Consider the following 25491-nt stretch of genomic DNA (forward strand, 5'->3'; position numbering starts at 1 on the left):
GGCTGAGGCAGGAGAATGGCGTGAACCCGGGAGGCGGAGCTTGCAGTGAGCCGAGATCGCGCCACTGCACTCCAGCCTGGGCGACAGAGCCAGACTCCGTCTCAAAAAAAAAAAAAAAAAAAAAAAAAAAAAGACATTAAGTGAAAAAAAAAAATAAAATAAAAAAAAAATAAAATTACTTTTATATTTTTTTAAATATACATAATGAGTACATTAATGTATATGTACAGTTTAGCAAATAAGAATAAAACAGATAACCGTCATACTCACTAGGTAGCTTAAGAAATAATACATAATACTTCTGAAGATTTCTTCTTTTGTATTTCATATCCTGCCCTCTAGAGGTAACTATTTCCTTGAATTTGTTTTTTGTTATAACACAGACTTCTTAGTTGCTTTATTTTGAACTTTCTAGATATTGATCCAACTCTATATATTTTTCTGCAACTTGCTTTTTTTTCCACTCAGTATTATATTTTGTGGTTCACCTGCTTTGATACTTGTAGATTTAGTACATTTATTATTTTTCCTGCTATACAGCATTCTATTGTATGAATATATCACAATTTATGTATCTTCTAACAATGGATATTTAGGTGGTTTTGAATATTTTGCTTACGTTGTTTAGAATATTTTCCGACGAAGAACAATGCTACTTGGACTATTATTGACATTTTTCCTTGCACACATGTATAAAAAGTTTCTCTAGGATATATTTCTAGGAGTAGAATTGCTAGTTCATATGGTATGCACTTCTTTGCATCTTCAAGGTAATGCAAAATTATTTTCCTAAATGGTTATGCCAGTTGTACCCCTCTTAGCAATGCGTAAGAGTCTTAGTTGTTACATGTTTTCACCAACAGTATCTCAGTCTTTTATCATTACTGGTAATCTGATAGCTCATTGTAGTTCTAATTTATATTTCTCTGACTACTAATTAGGTTAACTGGCCATCGATGTTTCATTTGTGAAATGTCATTTGCTCATGTTCCTTTTCTGAAGTTTGGTTTTCTTTATGGGATGTGTCTTTTATATGTCTATATCTCCTATATATATTTTATGTGTCCTGGATACTGACTGCTTGTAGGCTTGTGTGTAGCAAATACTTCATATTTGAGCAATCTTTTAATTCTATACTGTCTTTTTACAGACAGAAGTTTCATGTTGATCTGGTACTCTTTTAGGTATTCTGTGATAGCATAGTCCTTCATGTTATCTAGTCTGATGGAATACCTTGAAACTTTTTATAATTTAATTTTTTGAATATGTAAAATACTAGTCTGGTTTCTGTCCTTATCGTCCCTGCCCTATTTCCTTCTGCAATATGAGTATTTTTTTTTTTTTTTTGCTGCTTTCTGGTTTCTCATTCCAGTCCATTTAAAAAAAAATAAATCCCAAAAATATATAAACACATACATAACCATGAGTCTTAGTTTCCTGCCTTTCTCATTCTAAATGTAATATAGAATATTTTATAAAAGAATTAAGTGAATTCATTTATTTAATAAAATATCCTATAGATTCCTCTGTGTTAGTGCTAGGTATTTCTTCATCCTTTACGTATGACCATTTAGTAGTCCATTACATGCATGAACTGTAGTTTTTTCAGTCAATGCCCTATTGATGGACATTTGGGCTATTTCCAGTATATTTTTCTTACAAATACTGTTTAAGTAAACAACTTTGTGCAATGTTTCTTATTTGTGAAAGTACATTTTCAGGGTAATTTCTGGGAGGGACATTGTTGAGTTGAAGGAGAAATATGCTGGTATTTGATAGATATTGCTGAATTTCAATTTTGATATATGTATATTTCCAAGTTCCTTGTGTCACCATTTGGCAATTCCATTAGCAGTGTATATTTTATTCCACAGCCTCACCAACAGGGATTGTGGTCAAATTTAGGAATTTTGCTGAGTCTCGCAGGGGGATGGACAGATAGAAGTTTTTGTTTGCACTTCGCTATGTGTGAAGTTGAGCATCTTTAAAAAATGTTCATTGGCTATTTGCGATTCTTTTTCTGTGAATTCTCCATTCACATCTTTTGCCCCCTTGGGTTTTGGCATTTTTTTCCTTGATAGTTAAGAGATCTTTAAGAGATATTAAGAGATCTTTAAATATTAACAAGATGTAGATGAGGGGTGAAACAAGATGGCGGAATAGAAGACACCACCCACAAGCACACCAATTTAACAACTCTCTACACACAAAAAACACCTTCCTAAGAACTGCGTAAGAGCACTCATAGTACCTGGTTTTAACTTCGCATCACTGAAAGAGGCACTGAACAAGTAGGAAAAATAGTCTTGAGTCACTGACGCCACCCTTCCCCCATTCCCTGGGAGTGGGACACAGTGCGGAGAGTGATTCTTTGTACTGGGGAGAGGGACAGTCAGTGTAGCAATTTTGAGGCATTGAACTCAGTGCTGTGTTGTAACAGAAAGCAAAACTGGACCAAACTCAGCTGATGTCTACCCATGGAGAGAGTATTTAAACTAGCCTTAGCCAGAGGGGAATTGCTGATGCTTGCGGTCAATACTTGAGTTTGCATAAGCCCTCCTATTATGGGCTAAAGTGCTCTGGTGCTCTAAGTAAATTTGAAAGGCAGTCTAGGCCACAAGGACTACAACTCCTAGGTGAGTCCTAGTGCTGAACTAGGGCCAGAGACTGTGGACTGGGGATGGCATGTGTTCTATTGAATCACCAGTTGGGGCAGCTAAGGGAGTATGGGAGTCACCCCTCCCTTAACCCAGACCACTCAGCTTGCAGCTCCAAAACAGACCCCTTCCTTCTGCTTGAGGAGAGGAGAGGGAAGAGTGGGGAGGACTTTGTCTTACATCCTGCATACCAGATTAGCCACAGTAAGATAGGGCACAGGTCAGAGTCATGATGTCCCCTTTCCAGGCCCTAGCTCCAAGATGACATTTCTGGACACTCTTTGGGCAAGAAGGACACCTATATCCTTGAAGGGAAGGACCCAATCCTGGCAGGATTCATCACCTGCTAACTGAGGAGCCTGGGGCCCTGAATAACCATCAGTGATATCCAGGGACTGCATTGAGGGCCTTGGGTGAGACTCTGAGACTTGGTGGCATCAGGTGAGTCTCAGTACATTTCCAGCTGTGATGGATATAGGACAAGACTCTTCACTTGAGAAAAGCAGAGAGAAAAGTAAAGGGGACTTTGTCTTGCATCTTAGGTACCAGCACAGCCATGGGGGTAGAATACCAAGTAGGCTCTTGGGGTCCCCAATTCCAGGACTTGGCTCTTGGATTCCAGGACTTGGCTCTTGGATGTCATTTCTGGACCTGCCCTGGACCAGAGGGGGAGTCCACTGTGCTGAGGGGTGACTCCCAGCTAGGCATCATTCACCACAAGCTGACTGAAGAACCCTTGGGTCATAAGGGAACATCACTGGTACTCTGGCAGTACTCCCTGTAGGCCTGGGTTGTGATGGCCATGGGTTGAAGTTCGTCTGCCTTTGGAAAGGGAAGACTGGGAAGGACTGTGTCTTGTGGTTTGAATGTAAGCTCAGCCCCAGTAAAATAGAATACCAGGTAGGCTGCTAAGGTTTTTGACTGTAGTTCCTGGCTCCCAGTTCTGAGACAGCACTTCTGGATCCACCTGGGGCCTGGGGGAACTTGACATCCTGAAGGGAAGGACACAGACCTGGCCAGCTTTGCCACCCATGGATTGTAGAGCCCTAGGGCCTTGAGAAAGCATAGACAGTAGCCGGGTAGTGGTTACAGTGGACCTTGGTTGAGACCCAGTGCTGTGCTGGTTTAACATCTGACCAAGCACAGTCCTGATGGTCGTGGCGATGGGGGTGCTTATGTCACTCCACCCTGAGCTTCAGATGGCTCAGAACAGAGAGGGAGACTATTCATTTGGAAGAAAGTAAGGGCAGTGACAAGAGTCTCTGCTTGGTAATGCAGAAAATTTTCCCAGATATTGTCTAAGACAATCAAGGCAGTATGTCTACAAGTCTGCAAGAACCACAGCATTGGGGTGCCCCTAAAGCAGATACAGCTTAGATCTTAACACCCAAGTCCTTTTTGAGTTCCTGGAAAGCATTCCCAAGATGGATGAGAACAAGCCCAGACTGTGAAGACTGCAATAAATAGCTAACTCTTCAATGCCCAGGTACAAATGAACATCTACAAGTAGCAAGACCATCCAGGAAAACGACTTCACCAGATGAACTAAATAACGCACCAAGGACCAACCCTGGAGAAATGGACATATGTGACCTTTCAGACAGAGTATTAAAAATAGCTGTTTTGAGGAAAGTGAAATTCAAGATAACAAAGAGAAGGAATTCAGAAGTATATCAGACAAATTTAACAAAGAGATTGAAATAATTAAAAAGAATCAAGCGTAAATTCTGGATCTGAAAAATGCAATTGACATATTGAAGAATGCATTAGAATCTTAATAGTAGAATTGATCAAGCAGCACAAAGAATTAGTGAGCTTGAAGGCAGACAGTTTGAAAATACACAGTCAGAGGAGACGAAAGAAAAAAGAATAAAAAAGAATGAAGTATGCCTGCAGGATCTAGAAAATAGCTTCAAAAGGGCAAATCTAAAAGTAGTTATTGGCCTTTTACCTCCTAAACCTAGAGAAACATATCAATATCCAAGTATAAGAAGGTTGTAGAACACCTAGCAGATTTAACCCAAAGAAGACCACCTCAAGGCATTTAGTAAACTCCTAAAGATCAAGGATAAAGAAAGGATTCTAAAAGTGGCAAGAGAAAAGAAACAAATAATATACAATGGAGCTATAATACGTCTGGGAGCAGACTTTGCAGTGGAAACCTTACAAGCCAGGAGAGAGTGGCATGACATATTTAAAGTGCTGAAGGAAAAAACCTTTTACCCTAAAATAGTATATCCAGCAAAAATATCCCTCAAACATGAAGTAGAAATAAAGACTTCCTAGACAAAGAAAAGCTGAGGGATTATCAATACCAGACCTGTTCTGCAAGAAAATGCTAAAACGAATACTTCAATCAGAAAGAAAAGAAAGTTAATGAGCAAGAAGAAATCATCTGAAGGTAAAAAACTCACTGATAATAATAAGTACACAGAAAAACAGAATATTATAACACTGTAAATGTGGTGTGCAAACTACTTATATCTGAAGTAGAAACACTAAATGATGAACTAATCAAAAATAGTAACTATATCAACTTTTCAAACCATAGAGTATATAATAAGATATATATAGAAACAACAGAAAGTTGAAAAGCAGGAGAATGAAGTTAAGGGGTAGAATTTTTACTAGTTTTCTTTTTGCTCATTTTTTATGCAAACAATTAAGTTGTTATCAGCTTAAAATCATGGGTTCTAAGATTGTATTTGCAAGCGTTATGATAAAATCATACAACAGATACACAAAAAATAAAAAGTGAGAAAATAAATTATATCACCAGAGAAAATCACCTTTACTAAAAGGAAGACAAGAAGGAAGGAAAGACGAGATGACCACAAAACAGCCAAAAAACAGATAACAAAATAGCAGCAGTAAGTCCTTACTTATCAATAATGACTTTGACTGTCAATGGATTAAACTCTCCAATCAAAAGATATAGAGTGGCTGAATAGATAAAAAATAAAACCCAATGATCTGTTGCCTATAAGAAACACATTTTACCTATAAAGACACACAGAGACAGAAAATAAAGGGATAGAAAAAGATATTCCAAGCCAATAGAAACCAAAAAAGAGCAAGAGTAGCTAAATGTATATTAGACAAAATAAATTTCAAGACAAAAATTATAAGAGACCAAAGAAGGTCATTATATAAACTCTGATGCAACTTAATGAAACTTAATCCCTAATGCAACAGTGTTAAGAGGTGAGACCATTAAAGAGGTAGTTAGGACATGTGGGCTCCACACTCGTGGAGGGGGCCAATTCAGAAAGAGGATATAACAATTTAAAATATATATGCACCCAACACTGAAGCACTCAGATATATAAAGCAAATATTATTAGAGTGAAGGAGGAAGAGATACACCCCCAATACAATAATAGTTGGAGACTTCAACATTCCTCTTTCAGCATTAGACAGATCTTCCAGAAAGAAAACAATGATGAAACACCAGACTTCATCTGTATTATAGATCAAATGGACCTAATAGATATTTACATAACATTTCATCCAGTAGCTACAGAATAGACATTCTTTTCCTCAGCACATGGATCATTCTCAAAGATAGACATACGTTAGGCAACAAAACAAGTCTTAAAACATTTTTGAAAATTGAAATGATATCAAGTATCTTTTCTAACTACAATGGAATAAAACTAGAAATCAACAATGAGGAATTTTGGAAACTATACAAATACATGAAAATTAAACAATATGCACCTGAATGACCAGTGGGTCAATGAAGAAATTAAGAATGAAATTGAAAAATTCCTTGAAACAAATGATAATTGAAACACAATATACCAAAACCTGTGGGATACAGCAAAAGCAGTGCTAGGAGGGAAGTTTGTAGCTCTAAAAGCCTACATCAAAAAAGAAGAAAAACAACAAATAAACAACTTACCTATATATCTTAAAGAACTAGAAAAGCAAGAACAAACCAAACCCAAAATTAGTAGCAGAAAAGAAATAATAAAGACAAACAGAAATAAATGATATTGAAATGAAGCAAACAGTACAAAATATCAATGAAACAAAAAGTTGGTTTTTGAAAAATTAAGCAAAATTGACAAACATTTAGCTAGACTAAGAAAAAGAGAGAAGATTTAAATAAAATCAGAGATGAAAAAGGAACATTATAGCTGATAACAAGAATCGAAAGGATCATTAGTGGCTACTGTGAATGACTACATGCCAATAAGTTGGAAAATATAGAAGAAATGGATAAATTCCTAGACACGCACAATCTACCAAGATTGAACCACGAAGAAATCCAAAACCTGAACAGTCCAATAATCAGGAACTAGATTGAAGTTGTAATAAAAAGTCTCCCAGGAAAGAAAAGCCTGGGACTTGAAGGCTTCACCACTAAATTCTACAAAACATGTAAAGAAGAACTAATACCAGTCCTACTAAAAATATTCTGAAAAATGGAGGAAGAGGGACTACTTCCAAACCCGTTCTATAAGGCAGTGTATTACCCTGATACCAAAACCGGACAAATACATCAAGAAAAGAAAACTACAGGTCAGTGTCTCTGATGAATGTTGATGCAAATATCTTCAACAAAATACTAGCAAATACAATTCAAAAGTACATTGAAAAGATTATTCATTATGACCAAGTGGGATTTATCCCTGGGATACAAGAATGGTTCAAGATACACAAATCAATCAATGTGATACATCATAACAGCAGAATGAAGGGCAAGAAACATATGAACATTTCAATTGATGCTGAAAAAGCATTTGATAAAAATTTAGCATCCCTTCATGATAAAAATCGTCAAAAAACCCTGAATATAGAAGGAACATAACTCAACATAATAACAGCCAGATATGATAGACCCACAGCTAGTATAGTACTTAATGGGGAAGAACTGAAAGGCTTTCGTCTAAGATCTGGAACATGACAAATATGCCCACTTTCATTCTTATTCAACATAGTACTGGAAGTTCTATCTACAGCATGAGAAAAGAGAAAGAAATAAAGGGCATCCAACCTGGAAGAAAGAAGTCAAATTATCCTTGTTTGCCAATGATGTGGTCTTATATTTAGAAAAACCTAAAGACTCCATCAAAAACCTATTAGAATTGATAAACAAAATCAGTAAAGTTGCAGGAGGCAAAATCAACGTACAAAATTCAGTAGCATTTTTATATGCCAACAGTGAACAGTCTGAAAAAAAATTTTTTAAGTAGTTCCATTTACTGTAGCCACAAATAAAGTTAAGTACCTAGGAATTAACCAAAGAAGTGAAAGAGCTCAATAATAAAGACTGTAAAACACCGATGAAAGACACTGAAGAGGACACCAAAACATGGAAAGATATTCCCTGTTCATGGATTAGAAGAATCAATATTGTTTATAATGTCCATACTACCTGAAGCAATCTACATATTCAATGCAATCCCTATCAAAATACGAATGACATTATTAACAGAAATTGAAAAACTAATCCCAAAATTTACATGGAACCATGAAAGACCAAGAATAGCTGAAGTTATCCTAAGCAAAAGAAACAAAACTGAAGGAATAGCATTACCTTACTTCAAATTATACTGCAGAATTATAGTAACCAAAACAGCATGGTACCAGCGTAAAACAGACACATAGACCAATGGAACAGAATAGAGAACCCAGAAACAATTCCACACATTTCCAATGAATTCATTTTTGATAGAGGTGCCAAGAACATGCACTGGGAAAAGACAGTCTCTTCAATGAATGTTGCAGGGAAAACTGGATATCTGTATGCAGAAGAATGAAACTAGACCCCTATCTCTCACCATGTACAAAAATCAAAGCAAAATGGATTAAAGACTTAAATCTAAGACCTTGAACTATGGAACTACCACAAGAAAACACTGAGGAAATTCCCCAGGACATTCGTTTGAGTAAAAATTTCTGGAATAATAACAAGCATAGGGAACCAAAGCAAAAATGGACAGATGGGATCACATCAAGTTAAAAAGCTTCTACACAATAAAGGAAACAATCAGTAAAGAGACCACCCATAATGGGAGAAAATATTTGCAAATTACCCATCTGGCAAGGGATTAATATAATATATAAGGAGTTTAAACAACTGTATAGAAAAAAATCTAATAATCTCAAGAAGAAATAGGCCACATATTTGAATAGACATTTTTCAAAAGAGACATACACATGGAAGGGGCATGTGAAAAAGTACTCAACATCATTGATCATCAAAGAAATGCAAATCAAAAGTAAAGTGAGATATCATCTCACCTCGGTTAAAATGACATATCCCAAAGACAGGCAATAACAAACGCTGGTGAGGATATGGAGAGACGGAACCCTTATACACTATCGATGGTAACATTAATTAGTACAACCACTATGGAGAATAGTTTGGAGGTTCCTCAAAAAACTAGAAATAGAGCTACCATGTGATCAAGCAATCCCACTGCTGGATATATACCCAAAAGAAAGGAAATCAGTATATTAAAGAGATACCTGCACTCCCATGTTTGTTGCAGCACTGTTCGTGATAGCCAAGATTTGGAAGCAACCTAAGTGTCCATCACAAAATGAATCGCTAAAGAAAATGTGTTAATTAAACACAATCTAATAATCTAATTGTATGTAATCTAATAATGATAATAATTATTGTTTTATAATGTTTAATTTCTTGAGAAGTTACACCCCTCCTTTCATTTTTTTAAAAAGGTTTTTTTTCTGGTTATTCTTGATTACTTTTTCATATAACCTTTAAAATCAACTTGCCTAACTCCAGAAAATATCATAAAAAAAGAATAATCCTGTCATTTGCAACAGCATGGATGGAACTGGAGGTTAGTATGTTAAGTGAAACAAGCCAGGCCCAGAAAGACAACACATGTTCTCACTTATTTGTGGGATCTAAAAATCAAAGCAATTGAACTCATGGAAATAAGAGGGTAGAAGAATGGTTACTGGAGGCTAGAAAGGGTAGTGGTGGGGTTGGGAGGGTGGTGATGGTTAATGGGTACAAAAATTTTAATTAGAAAGAATGAATAAGACCTAGTATTTGCTAGCACAGCAAGGTAGCTATAGTGAATAAAAATTGAATTGTACATTTTAAAATAACGAAAACAATATAATCAGATAACACAAAGGATTAATGCTTTAGGGGATGAATACCCCAGTTTTCATGTGATTATTATACATTGTATCCCTGTATCAAAACATCTCATATACCCCGTAAATATATGCACCTACTATGTATCCATAAAAATAAAAAAGTAAAAGCATGTATATTTTGATATGTGGCAAATGTTTTCTTCTAGTTTAATGTTGGCTTTTGATTTATTTTGTTTAGTCTTTGCATATAGTGTCTCTTGCTTTGCAGAAGGTTTATCTTCTTTATGTAGTTAAATTGATCAATTTTTTCTTTTATTTCTGGATTTAGACTCTCCAGACTCTCCACACTTCCAAGTTACAAAAGAACATACCATATTTTCTTCTAGTATTAGTATGCTTTTATATTTTTAAATTTAGTTCTTTAATCCATTTGGATTTTGAGTTGATTTAAGGCATGAGGTTTCTATCAGTCCAAGGTTTTGTTTGTTTGTTTGTTTTTGAGACGGAGTCTGGCTCTGTCGGCCAGGCTGGAGTGCAGTGGCGCAATCTCAGCTCACTGCAAGCTCCGCCTCCCAGGTTCACGCCATTCTTCTGCTACCACGCCTGGCTAATTTTTTACATTTTTTTAGTGGAGACGGAGTTTCACCATGTTAGCCAGGATGGCCGCGATCTCCTGACCTCGTGATCCCCCTGCCTCGTCCTCCCAAGGTGCTGGGATTACAGGCATGGGCCGCCGCGCCCAGCCAAGTTTTAAAAATACATCTTTTCCCTAGGTATTTGTGATACTACCTTTTTTATACAATAACTTTTCATATGTAGCTAACCTATTGTGTGGGTTTCTTAATTGTTTCATTGATCTTTCCTAATCTTCATGTGCCAATACCATACCGCTTTTTAAAAATCATCTTTTTATAAATGTTTAATTTCTTGAAGAATTACATGCCTCTTTGCACTTTTTAAAAAGTTTTTTCTGGTTATTGTTGGATTGCTTTTTCATATAACGTTTAAAATCAACTTAAGTCCAAAAGAAAAGTTTTAATTTTTATTAGGAAACTGTTAACTGTGTTAGTTTAGTGTGAATTATTATCCTAATAATGTTGAGTAGTCTACCTAAGAACATAAGATGTCCTTTCATTAATTCAGTCTAGTTTTTTATATTTAGTAGTTGCTTAAAATACCTTCAAGCACTTTCCTGAAGTCTTCCTCACATAGATTCTGCATGTTTCTTTTTAGATTTATCTGTAGTGCCTTCTGACACACACACACACACACACACACACACACAGCTACTTTAGCATGAATATATATCCTGTGTTTCTGTATTAAGTAACATTCTGAATTTGGGGCTTAGGCTCGTGTGTGTGTGTGTGTGTGTGTGTGTTTTGCCAATAGCTTTTTTTTCTTGTGAGGTGTTTTTGATGAATCAGTAATTTGGGAGAAAGTGATTCTTAGCATCTATGGGATCTATGGGAATGATTATTAATTTTTATTCATATGTCTTTTTGCATTATTGTTGCAAAAAAGCATGCAACATAACATTTATCCTCTCAACAGTTTCCAGGTGTACAATACAATATTGTCAACCACATGCACATTGTTGTGTAACAGACCCTCGTCTTGTCTCTCACACTCCCTAAACAACAATTTCCTACTTGCCACTCTCCCCAGCCCCTGACCGTTACCATTTTACCTTCTGTTTCTATATTCTACTTATATACCTAGTAGGTGAAATCATGTAGTATTTATCTTTTTTATAATGGCTTGTTTCACTTAACATAATGTCCTTAAGTTTCATCCACATTGTAGTATATAACAAGATTTCCTTCTTTTTCATTGCTGAATAGTATTCAATTGTATGCATATACCATATTTTCTTTATCCATTCTTTCATTGATTGTCATTTAGGTTGTTTCTGACTCTTGGCTATTGTGAATAATGCTGCAATGAACATAAGTATGCAAATATCTCTTCTAGGTCCTGCTTTCAGTTATTTTAGATATATATTCAGAAGTTATATTTCTGGATTATATAGTAGTTCTATTTTTATTTTTTTGAGAAATCTTCATACCATTTTCCGTAGTTGCTGCACCATTTTACATTCCCACCAGCAGTGCAGAAAGGTTCCAGTTTTTCTACATCCTTGCCAATATTTGTTATTTTTTGTTTTTTTCTGACAGTGGTCACCCTAAGAGGTGTGAGGTGATACTTCATTTTGATATAGATCTTTTTTTTTTTTTTTTTTTTTTTTTTGAGACAGAGTCTCACTCTGTCACCCAGGCTGGAGTGCAGTCGCCGGATCTCAGCTCAGTGCAAGCTCCGCCTCCCGGGTTTATGCCATTCTCCTGCCTTAGCCTCCCGAGTAGCTGGGACTACAGGCGCCCGCCACCTCGCCTGGCTAGTTTTTTGTATTTTTTTTTTTTTTTTTTTTTTTTTAGTAGAGACGGGGTTTCACTGTGTTAACCATGATAGTCTCGATTCCTGACCTCGTGATCAGCCCGTCTCGGCCTCCCAAAGTGCTGGGATTACAGGCTTGAGCCACCGCGCCCGGCCCGATATAGATCTTTTTAAATGGTGAATTTTACTAATGGATTTTGTGATTTGGACCATCTTAGCATTCCTATAGTAAATTCCACCAAGTCCTGCTGTGTTGTGATTCTTTGCTCTTCTTTTTATTCTGTTCTTTTTAAAAAATTTAATACTTTTTTAGTGTAAGGTTTTCGTATTGGTATTCATAAGTGAGATTTTCCTGTAGAGAGAGAATGTGTGTATGTGTGTGCAATCTTTATCAGATTTTGATATTGATGTTATACCAGATACAGAAAAGTTTTTAAATGTACATACAGGCAAAAATTGAGGCTATTTGAAAGCCTTCTTGAAACTTGAATCTTTTGCTTCTTCTCTATCCCAATTTCACTGCTTTATTGCAGGTCATAATCACTTCACACCTAGATTATTCAGTTAATCATCTAACTGACTTGATTTCATTGTCTCACCTCTCTTTAATGCATCCTTAGGTAACATCATGGACAATCTAAAATGTACCTCCATTAATGTTTAGAAATATTTGCACATTCTTTTCCCTCTATCCCACATGTTAGTTTTTCATCTTGTCTCTGAAAATTGTTTATTCGTCATTCAAAACCTATTCTTTATACTTGTGTTTTCTCTAAATTGTCACCAAATCTCTTTCCCTAGGGTTCATCACACTTAGCCGCCTACTACTTTTGTATCTTCTATGATGTCACATCTTATTTTGTGACTTAAAAAATGTGTATCTTTCTCCACTACAAGATTCTGAACACTTTGAGGGCTCTGACCTTGTGTCCCTAATAACTATCACAGTGCCTTACATAAAGTAGTTACTCAATAAGTGGTTTTTTTTTTAAGTTTTTAAAAAATTTTTACCACAAATTATTGGGGCACAGGTGATATTTGGTTACATGAGAAAGTAGTGGTGATTTGTGAGACTTTGGTGCACCCATCACCCAAGCAGTAAACACAGCACCATATTTGTAGTCTTTTATCCCTCTCCCTCTTTCCACTCTTTCCCCCAAGTTCCCAAAGTCCATTGTATCATTCTTATGCCTTTGCATCTTCATATCATAGTTCCCACATATCAGTGAGAACATACGATGTTTGGTTTTCCATTCCTGAGTTATTTCACTTAGAATAATAGTTTCCAATCTCATCCAGGTCACTGCAAATACTGTTAATTCCTTCCTTTTTATGGCTGCATTTTTATTCCATCATATATATGTAAATACACACACACACACACACACACACACACACACACACACACACCCTGCAGTTTCTTCATCCACTCATTGATTGATGGGAGTTTGGGTTGGTTCCATGATTTTGCAATTGTGAAATGTGCTGCTATAAATGTGTGTGGAAGTATCTTTTTTGAATAATGACTTCTTTTCCTCTGGGTAGATACCCAGTAGTGGGACTCTGGACCAAATGGTAGCCCTACTTTTAATTCTTTGAGGAATTTCCACGCTGTTTTCCATAGCGGCTGTACTAGTTTACATTCCCACCAGCAACGTAGAAGTGTTCTCTGTTCACCAATCCCATGCCAACATCTACTGTTTTTTGATTTTTTGATTATGGCCATTCTTGCAGGAGTAAGATGATATCACATTATGGTTTTGATTTGCATTTCCCTGATCATTAGTGATATTGAACATTTTTTCATGTGTTTGTTGGCCATTTGTATATCTTCTTTTGAGAATTGTCTATTCATGCCCTTAGCCCACTTTTTTATGAGATTGTTTGTTTTTTTCTTATTGATTTGAGTTCCTTGTAAATTCTGGATATAAGTCCTTTGTCAGATGTATAGATTGTGAAGATTTTCTCCCACTTTGTGGGTTGTCTGTTTACTCTCCTGACTGTTCCTTTTGCCGTGCAAAAGCTCTTTAGTTTAATTAGGTCCCAGCTATATATTTGTTTGATTGCATTTGCTTTTGGGTTCTTGGTCATGAAATCCTTGCCTAAGCCAATGTCTAGAAGGGTTTTTCCCGTGTTATCTTCTAGAATTTTTATAACTTCAGGTCTTAGGTTTAAGTCTGTAATCAATCTTGAGTTGATTTTTCTATAAGGTGAGAGATGAGGATCTCCTACATGTGGCTAGCCAATTATCCCAGCACCATTTGTTGAAAAGGGTATCTTTTCCCCACTTTATGTTTTCATTTGCTTTGTTGAAGATCAGTTGACTGTAAGTATTTGGGTTTATTTCCGGGTTCCCTATTCTGTTCCATTGGTCTATGTGCCTTTTTTTATACCAGTACCATGCACATTCCATGTTCATGGATGGGTAGAATCAATATTGTGGAAATGACCATACTGCCAAAAGCAATCTATGAATTCAATGCAATCTCATCAAAATACCACCATCATTCTTCACAGAATTAGAAAAAACAACTCTAAAATCTATATGGAACCAAAAAAGAGCCTGCATAGCCAAAGCAAGACTAAACGAAAATAACAAATCTGAACACATCACACTACCTGATTTCAAACTATAGTATAAGGCCATGGTCACCAAAACAAGTGTTTATTTGTACTTATTTTCATTTGCATGCCCTTTCCTGTACTGTTAAAGATGAGAACATTCATTCAGCAGACAAATTTCTTCCTTTCTGATGACTGTGGATTTACAGTACTTATGGACTGAATGAACCTTGTTGGTGAAATGAGGGTGAAATGCCCTTAAGTTACGTTGTTAGTAGTAATATTCTACCCTTCATTTTTGTGCACTCTACTTTCTGTTGTCAGGGAGAAACCTGCTTTGTGGGGGTATAAATTTCCTTCTAGAATGATGAAATAAGGGTATCAGAGTTCAGCTAAGTTCTCTCTGCCTCTCAGTTGACTGAAGCTAGATTCTGTTACAGAGAGCATTAGTCCTGGCCTGAGGTGCTCATGGTTTATTGCATATAGGAGGGTATGTGATCTGGTATGTGTTGTTGTTTCATGTTCTGCAGCCTTTTGCTTCTCTTGATAGCAGACTCATTTTCATAAACAAGGTAACAGGAGTGGTTGAAGCTACGGTTGCTCTTTATCATTTATACATAGTAGGGATTCATGACCTACATCTCAATCCCATTTTAAAACTTTACTTGCAATTGTAAAATAGTAATATTAAGCAGATAATGAAAATTTATCAAACTGGATGCTTTGAATAGGTTTTATTCACAGCATTTGATTGCATAGTAAACTTTCATTTACTAGATTGGCAAATGTTTGATGCCTTAGGACTTAATAACTTGGTTTTTTCTTCCTTCCCTCAGGTTAACACTTTATTTGTTCATAAAATATAATTCACATGTTGGAAAAATCAATCCAAGTTTCTTTATTCTGTTTTCTTCACTTACATTATATACCCTTATTTCATTTGTAGCTACACATTTTTTAAGGGTAAAATAAACCCATAAATCCTGTCAGAATTGTAAGGTGCTAAATATCCACAATTTTAACTAATTTTGGTACATTTTAAAGTGTTGTATGTTGTTATCTAAATTTGTTTTATCAGCAGATATCTTCTACTTGGCATATGTATGTTGTAGAGTATTCATAAATACCATTATTCATGTATTAAACCTTTATTTTCAGCTCTTGATTCTGCACAGAGTAGTTGGTCTACCAGTTACTCTCCAAGACCAACCGACAGCTGTTTCAGTTCTAGTTCAGATGTGGTAAGTTATGCTTGTTTCACCTATTAATATATGTTAATTAATAATTATTTGTTTTTCTCATAGTTTACCTTATAAAAATGTTGAGTCAAATAGTGTAAGTAAAAATTAATATAAACAAAAAAGTAAACAAAAATATATACAACTATTTAAAAATATACAAAAGAAAAATGTAAACAAAAATGTAAAATAAAAATGTAAATGAGTACCATTCTTCACATTTGTAAAGATAATGCTTTTACTGCCATTTACAAAACACCTTTTATCCTTTTATCAGGATACATTATATATATACACATATATATACACATACACATAAACACACACACACATTATGTGTGTACAGTTTATCTTTGAACATTGCAGGGTTTAGGGATGCTGCTCAGTCAGAAATCTGAATAAAATGTTTGACCCTGCAAAACTTAACTACTAATAGCCTACTGTTGGCCAGAATCCTTACTGATAACATAAACAGTTGATTAACACATATTTTGTATGTTGTACATATTATATACTGTATTTATACAATAAAGTAAGCTAAAGAAAAGAAAATATTAATATCTTAAGAAAGAGAAGATATATTTACTATTCATTAAGTAGGAATAGATCATCATAAAAGTCGCAGTCCTCATCATCTTCATGTTGAGTAGGCTGAGGAGGAGAAGGGAGAGGCAGAGTTGGTCTTGCTGTCTCATTGGTAGCAGAGGCAGAAGAGGTGGAGGAGGTAGAATAGGGGACAGGAGAGGCAGGCACACTTGGTGTAACTTTATGGCAATACATCATTATTTCTTTCTGAGTTTTGATTTTTCGTTTCTCTAAAAATGTTTCTACATGGTACCAATCCTTCTTCTACTGTTTACTTTAGCTTCAGAGCCTGTATCATAGAAAGATCTGTGTCATAAAGAAGTCAAAAGAGGTCAACACTTTTGCCAGATTGTCTAATGTCAGAGTTTTCTGGCACTGCTTCTTTTATGTCTTCTTCCTTGTCGTCTGTAACTGGTTCTTAAGTACTCATCTCCATCAAGTTGTCTTCTGTTAATTCCCCTGGAAGGTATCTATTAGGTCTTTAGTTTTTGTAAGCTCCATATCTTGAAACCCTTCACCTTTCACCTTTTTTGCCATATCTACAATCTCTTTCATGATTTTCTTGATTAGCTCTTGTAAATCCTATGAAGTCATGTTCTATATCTAGAACAGTTTTCTCCTGCAGGGATTTCTTTTCTGAGTCTTGATGACTTTCATGGCTTTTTCTATAACAGTAATGGCATGTTCAATGGTATAATCCTTCCAAACTTTTATGATGTTCTCTCTCCTGGATTCTCTTCCATTGCATTGGCCACCCTTTCCATAGAGCACAATGTATAATGAACCTTAAAGGTCAGTGTGACTCCCTGATCTAGGGACTGAATTAGAGATGTTGTACTTCAAAACATATAAACTACTTTGACGCCTTTGGTATTGAACTCATGGAATGCTGGGTGACCTGGGGCATTATCAATATCAAAATAACTTTAAAGGCAGTCCGTTACTGGCAAAGCACTTACTGACTTCAGGGACAAGGCACTGATGGAATCAATTCAGAAAAAGCGTTTTTGTTTTCCAGGCCTTCTTGTTGTATTACTGAGAGACTGGCAATTGGTGTTTATCCTTCCCTTCAAAACTTGAAGGCGAGCAGCTTTATAGATAAGGGCAATCTTTGTCATAAACCTGACTGCATTTGCACAAAGCAGTAGAGTTAGCCTATCCCATCCTGCCTTAAATCCTGGTGCTTGCTTCTCTTCCTAATAACTATCCTGTGTGGCATGTTTTTTTTTTTTTTTTTTTTTCCCTGAAATAGGGCACTTTTGTCTCCATTAAAAACTTGGTTAGGCAGATATCCATTTTCCTCAGTGATTTCCTTTAAAGGCATCTGGGAATGTATCTGCTGCTTCTTGGTCTGCAGAAGCTGCTTCCCCTATTACCTTGATATTTTTTAAGCCAAAGCTCTTTCTAAAATTATCAAACCATCTTTTGCTGGCATTAAATTCTCCAGCATTAGATCTTTCAGCTTCCTTTTGCTTTAAGTTGTCATAGAATGGCTTCACTTTTTCTTGAATCACATTAGCGTCTAAAAGTATGCCTTTGTCATAGCAATCCTGCACCCACATAAAAGCTACATTTTTAAAACAACGTAAAAAGGCATTTCACAAAAGTACATTTGCCTTCACAAGTTTCCTTTTCTTTCTTTTTTTAAAGAACTATACTTACATTTAGCTTTTACTTGTGTATATGTAAACTCATGCACATGAGGCCTTAGAAATTCTAAGGAAGAGATGACTGTCCTTCAATAGCACGTTCTCAACACTATATTACAGTGTTCTCTATTTGTTAACTAGTTCCATTCCCTGAAAGAAAAGACCAAATAATGCATCTCCAAAGGATCCTGCTTATAATTACATTTTAAATGTATATGCATAAACATATTATAATAAGTACTTATGAACAAAGGTAAGAAATATCAGTTAACCAGGCATGATGGTTCCTGCTTGTAATCCCAGGATTTTGGGAGACTGAGGTGGGCAATTGCTTGAGCCCAGGAGTGCGTGACCAGCCTGGACAACATGGCCAAAGCAAATACAAAAAGTTAGTCAGACATGGTGGTGTGTGCCTGTGGTCCCAGTTACTGGGGAGGCTGAGGTGGAAGAATCACCTGAGCCTGGGAGGTTGAGGTCACATTGAGCCATGATTGTGCCACTGCACTCCAGCCCAGGCAATGGAGTGAGACCCTGTCTCAAAAAAAAAAAAAAAAAAAAAAATCACCAATAACATGTTATCAACACTAGATTACAAGGTTATCTATTTGTTAAACAGTTGAATTCTCTGAAAGAATATAACTCAAATTGCTTCACTAAAGAAGCATGCTTAGATTTACTTTTTATTTATTTTTTGTTGATGTATAATATTTATACATACTTAATCAGGTATATATGATGTTTTGTTACATGACTCGAATGTGTAATGATCAAGCCAGAATATTTAGGATATCTATCACCTTGAGTATTTATTTCTCTGTGTTGGGACCGTTTTAAGACATAGCTACTAGCTATTTTGAAATATACATTTGTTTTTAACTGTAGTTATCCTACTCTGCTATTAAACATTAGAACTTATTCCTTCTATCTAACTGTGTGTTTGTACCCAATAATCAACCTCTCTTCATCCCTCCCACCCCCTGACAATGACACCTTTCCCAGTCCCTGGTATCTATCATTCTACTCTCAACCTGCATGAGATCAACTTTTTTAGTTCCCATATGTGAGTGAGAACATGTCATATTTGTCCTTCTGTACATGGTCCTTATGCTGGGTTTATGTATCTTAAAATGGCGAGAAACTGCAGCTGCAGACCCCAGTTTATAGTACATACCAAGCAGGTCAAGCAATTAATTAATGCCATGACTTTTCTCTGCTTCTTGGGAGCACTTCCAGCATCACTAGTGGCATTTCATGTGGCTCCTTGGATGTTATTCAAGGTGTATGTTACTGCACTAAACATAGTGAAAAATATGCAAGAACCACAAGAGATCACTTTTTACTACAATATGCAATTTACCAGAGAGACCGCAACAGCAACAAGAGGTGGCTATGAAATTATTACAGTAGTACAGTATGTGCTACAGTTAGTTTTATGCAGTCATGATTTAATACTGAATATTTGTTTACATTTCTCTATGTTTATTTACATTTGTCTTGGTTGTAAATGGTGCCACTTATGGCCATGTTTGTGTGCAAAAGTTTTGATAAATTTTAACTTTTCATAATAGATCCGTGTATATTTTACAGTAGTAAATTATAAAGTAAACTAGTATCTACAGATATTTTATGCATTCATGATATACTTAACTTTTTCTTATTTTCTGAGTTTTTTCAAATTGTCACGAATCTCTAAAAAGTTTTCTAATGTATTTATTGAAGAAAAATGCACATATAATTGGACCTGTGCAGTTCAAACCTGTGTTGTTCAAGGGTCAACTGTGTATACACACATGATATATAATATATAAAAATATATAGAGATACATTTTCTTTCTTTTAAGAGGCTTTTTAAAAGAACCCATTAATAATAATTGGAAATGTAAAATAACCAATAATATGTTCAAAAATAAACTCTTCACATTTAGATGAAAACTGTAAAATGTTATTGAAAACTGAAACCTGAATAATTGGAGTGACATAGTATATTCTGAGTAGAAATGCTCCATTGCTGGTAAATCACATGTTTAAATGGAATTCTCCTCCATTCATTCTTTCATCTTCATTTTGTTTACCTTTTGTTTCTAATTCACCATCCAAGCAACTCTTGCTAAAGACACCAGTGACTTCTATGTTGTTAAATTCATTGGATACTTTTGAATCTATCTCATAAGAACTCCTAATATTGGTATGAATTATTATTTTATTTTTTAAAAAACAATTTTAACTCTTTGCGTTTGTGATAACACACTATCTTGTTTGTCTTCGTGTTTCTCTGAATGCTACTTCATGCCTTTGTCTACTTTTCCTCTACCCCCCATATAAATGTTGTGAAGTTTAGGATTTGACATAGGACAATCTTCTTCTGTTAACCTACACTCTAAACCCTAGGTGATGTTATACACTCCAATGAATTTTGTGCTATCTGCATGATGACAGTTCTTAACTTTAAACTTTAGCCCTCATCTTTATTTAGATGTCCAATTTTCCGTTGAACATATCTTTGATATTTCATAAAAATCTCCATTTCTTCATACCTCAAACTGAATATCCCCTGGTTCTCCACAAATGAGTTTTTCTGACATTTCCTATATCAGTAGATACCTTTTCTGTCCACCCACATGATCATGTCAGAAACTTAGTACTTAACTTTGTCCTTTCTTTCGCTGTCTCATCTACCTCATTCAACCAGATTCCTTCTGTCACTTCATCCAATCAAGTCAATATTTTGTCTTGAACTACTGTGGTTGTTCCCTAAGAAATCTGTCTGCTATCACGCTTGCCCCACTTTCTTCTAGTTAGCAACTCTCACGCTCTTTTGCAAACATAAATTGAATCATGTTATTTCCATGTGCAAGTCTTTAGTGGATTCCTATTTTACTTTAGCATCAATATCCCTTACAGTGACTACTGGCCATCTGCGATATGACCCTGACTAACACCTTCAGTTTCTTCTAGTGATCTCCCTCTCTCATCCTGCCCCACACTTACTGACATTTCACTTTTCTTAGCTTGTCAGTGTCTTTTCTGCTTCAGATCTTTTATACAATCTGTTCCCTCTACCTTACTCTTATTCATCCTTTAGGTCTCATCTTAAGTATGTCACTTATTAGAAAAGTCCCTCCTTTGCTCCCCAATCTAATTAGGCCTATCAGTTATGTGCTCACAATGCCTCATATTTGTTCTTTATAACACTTTTTTTGAATCATAATTATATATGCAAGTGTATGATTATTTGACTAACATCATTTCTACCCATCAGAATGTCTGCTCCAAGAGGGTAACATTATTGTTGCTAAATGAGTATTTGTTTGAATAAATAAATGCATTGAGCTTGCTTTCTCTAATTTGTGCTCAGTTTTAATGCTATTTCATAGGCTTACTATTGCTGTTTCAGTGTCAATCAGCTAAAGCCCCTATACCCCTTTTTATATTTAGTTTTTTACATTAACTTTGTATTTTTAGCTTGAATAATCAATATTTTATATAAGATTTTCATTAAAAGAATATTTTCATTAATTCAGTAATTAAAAGGTAAATTTTTCAAGAATTTTGGAAAATTTATGCCTAGAAAATTGAAATCTAGACCTATTAAAAAGTTCTTAAAGTTTGTCTTTTTTTTTTTTTTAAGTTCTAGGGTACATGTGCATCATGTGCAGATTTGTTACATATGTATACACGTGCCATGTTAGTATGCTGCACCCATTAACTTGTCATTTACATTAGGTACATCACCTAATGCTATCCTCCCCCCTCCCCCCATCCCCCAACCAATGTGTGATCCCCTTCCTGTGTCCAAGGGTTCTCATTGTTCAATTCCCACCTATGAGTGAGAACATGCGGTGTTTGGTTTTCTGTCCTTGAGATAGTTTGCTGAGAATGATGGTTACCAACTTCATCCATGTCCCTACAAAGGACACGAACTCATCCTTTTTTATGGCTGCATAGTATTCCATGGTGTATATGTGCCACATTTTCTTAATCCAGTCTATCATTGATGGACATTTGGGTTGGTTCCAAGTCTTTGCTATTGTGAATAGTGCTGCAATAAACATACATGTGCATGTGTCTTTATAGCAGCATGATTTATAATCCTTTGGGTATATACCCAGTAATGGGTCAAATGGTATTTCTAGTTCTAGATCCTTGAGGAAATGCCACTCTGTCTTCCACAGTGATTGAACTAGTTTACAGTCCCACCAACAGTGTAAAAGGTTTCGTATTTCTCCACATCCTCTCCAGCACCTGTGTTGTTTCCTGACTTTTTAATGATCGCCATTCTAACTGGTGTGAGATGGTATCTCATTGTGGTTTTGATTTGCATTTCTCTGATGGCCAGTGATGATGAGCATTTTTTCATGTGTCTATTGGCTGCATAAATGTCTTCTTTTGAGAAGTGTCTGTTCAGATCCTTTGCCCACTTTTTGATGGGGTTGTTTGTTTTTTTTCTTGTAAATTTGTTTGAGTTCTTTGTAGATTCTGGATATTGGCCCTTTGTCAGATGAGTAGATTGCAAAAATTTTCTCCCATTCTGTAGGTTGCCTCTTCACTCTGATGGTAGTTTCTTTTGTGGTGCAGAAGCTCTTTAGCAATTTAGATCCCATTTGTCAGTTTTGGCTTTTGTGGCATTGCTTTTAGTGTTTTAGACATGAAGTCTTGCCCATGCCTATGTCCTGAATGGTATTGCCTAGGTTTTCTTCTAGGGTTTTTATGGTTTTAGGTCTAACATTTAAGTCTTTAATCCATCTTGAATTAATTTTAGTATAAGGTGTAAGGAAGGGAACTAGTTTCACCTTTCTACATATGGCTAGCCAGTTTTCCCGGCACCATTTATTAAAAAGGGAGTCCTTTCCCCATTGCTTGTTTTTGTCAGGACCGTCAAAGATCAGATGGTTGTAGATGTTTGGTATTATTTCTGAGGACTCTGTTCTGTTCCATTGGCCTATATCTCTGTTTTGGTACCAGTATCATGCTGTTTTGGTTACTGTAGCCTTGTAGTATAGTTTGAAGTCAGGTAGCATGATGCCTCCAGCTTTGTTCTTTTGGCTTAGGATTGTCTTGGCAATGCGAGCTCTTTTTTGGTTCCATATGAACTTTAAAGTAGTTTTCAACAATTCTGTGAAGAAAATCATTGGTAGCTTGATGGGGATGGCATTGAATCTATAAATAACCTTGGGCAGTATGGCCATTTTCACGATATTGATTCTTCTTATCCATGAGCATGGTATGTTTTCCCATTTGTTTGTGTCCTCTTTTATTTCACTGAGCAGTGGTTTGTAGTTCTCCTTGAAGAGGTCCTTCACATCCCTTGTAAGTTGGATTCCTAAGTATTTTATTCTCTTTGAAGCAAATGTGAATGGGACTTCACTCATGATTTAGCTCTCTGTTTGTCTGTTATTGGTGTATAGGGATGCTTGTGATTTTTGCACATTGATTTTCTATCCTGGACTTTGCTGAAGTTTCTTATCAGCTTAAGGAGATTTTGGGCTGAGATGATGGGGTTTTCCAAATATACAATCATGTCATCTGCAAACAGGGACAATTTAACTTCCCTTTTCCTAATTGAATACCCTTTATTTCTTTCTCTTGCCTGATTGCCCTGGCCAGAACTTCCAACACTGTGCCGAATAGGAGTGAGAGGGCATCCCTGTCTTGTGCCAGTTTTCAAAGGGAATGCTTCCAGTTTTTGCCCATTCAATATGACATTGGCTGTGGGTTTGTCATAAATAGTTCTGATTACTTTGAGATATGTCCCATCAGTACCTACTTTATCGAGAGTTTTTAGCATGACGTGCTGTTGAATTTTGTCAAAGGGCTTTTCTGCATCTATTGAGATAATCATGTGGTTTTTGTCTTTGGTTCTATTTATATGCTGGATTACGTTTATTGATTTGTGTATGTTGAACCAGCCTTGCATCCCAGGATGAAGCCCACTTGATCATGGTGGATAAGCTTTTTGATGTGCTGCTGGATTCAGTTTGCCAGTATTTTATTGAGGATTTTTGCATCAAAGTTCATCAGGGGTATTGGTCTAAAATTCTCTTTTTTTGTTGTGTCTCTGCCAGGCTTTGGTATCAGGATGATGCTGGCCTCATAAAGTGAGTTAGTGAAGATTCCCTCTTTTTCTATTGACTGTAATAGTTTCAGAAGGAATGGTACCAGCTCCTCCTTATACCTTTGGTAGAATTTGGCTGTGAATCCGTCTGGTCCTGGACTTTTTTTGGTTGGTAGGCTATTAATTATTGCCTCACTTTCAGAGCCTGTTATTGGTCTATTCAGGGATTCAACTTGTTCCTGGTTTAGTCTTGGGAGGGTGTATGTGTCCAGGAATTTACCATTCCTTCTAGGTTTTCTAGTTTATTTGCGTAGAGGTGTTTATAGTATTCTCTCATGGTAGTTTGTATATCTGTGGGATTGTTGGTGATATCCCCTTTATGATTTTTTGTTGCCTCTTTTTGATTCTTCTCTCTTTTCTTCTTTATTAGTCTTGCTAACAGTCTATCAATTTTGTTGCTCTTTTCCAAAAACCAGCTTCTGGATTCATTGATTTTTTTTGAAGAGTTTTTGTGTCTCTGCCTCCTTCAGTTCTGCTCTGATCTTAGTTATTTCTTCCCTTCTGCTAGCTTTTGAATTTATTAGTTGTTGCTTCTACAGTTCTTTTAATTATTATGTTAGGGTGTCAATTTTAGATCTTTCCTGCTTTCTCTTGTGGGCATTTAGTGCTATAAATTTCCCTCTACACACTGCTTTAAACGTGTCCCAGAGATTCTGGTATGTTGTGTCTTTGCTCTCACTGGTTCCAAGGAACATCTTTATTTCTGCCTTCATTTCGTTATGTACCCAGTAGTCACTCAGGAGCAGGTTGTTTAGTTTCCATGTAGTTGAGAGGTTATGAGTGAGTTTCTTAATCCTGAGTTCTAGTTTGATTGCACTGTGGTCTGAGAGAAGGTTTGTTATAATTTCTGTCTTTTACATTTGCTGAGGAGTGCTTTACTTCCAATTATGTGGTCAATTTTGGAATAAGTGTGATGTGGTGCTGAGTAGAAGGTATATTCTGTTGCTTTGGGTTGGAGAGTTCTATAGATGTCTATTAGGTCTGCTTGGTGCAGAGCTGAGTTCAATTCCTGGATATCCTTGTTAACTTTCTCTCTTATTGATCTGTCTAATTATGACAGTGGGGTGTTAAAGTCTCCCATTATTATTGTGTGGGTGTGTAAGTCTTTGTAGGTCTCTAAGGACTTGCTGTATGAATCTGGGTGCTCCTGTATTGGGTGCATATATATTTAGGATAATTAGCTCTTCTTGCTGAATTGATCCCTGCAC

General features: G+C 36.0%; 1 protein-coding gene across 2 annotated transcripts in view; it reads left to right on the forward strand.

The window, feature by feature from the left end:
- Positions 1-25491, forward strand: part of C11H12orf40 (chromosome 11 C12orf40 homolog) — a 130115-nt gene that overhangs the window by 63724 nt on the left and 40900 nt on the right. For both annotated transcript variants that reach the window (XR_007717909.1, XM_050750133.1), the window contains exon 12: positions 15858-15940. Coding sequence is in view for 1 of the 2 variants with exons in the window: in XM_050750133.1 (XP_050606090.1) it covers positions 15858-15940 (83 nt within the window). In the remaining variant the exon portion in view is untranslated. The remainder of the gene's footprint in view (positions 1-15857; positions 15941-25491) is intronic.

Source organism: Macaca thibetana, chromosome 11 (genome assembly GCF_024542745.1).
Source record: "Macaca thibetana thibetana isolate TM-01 chromosome 11, ASM2454274v1, whole genome shotgun sequence".
In the NCBI taxonomy this organism is placed as follows: Eukaryota; Metazoa; Chordata; class Mammalia; order Primates; family Cercopithecidae; genus Macaca; species Macaca thibetana.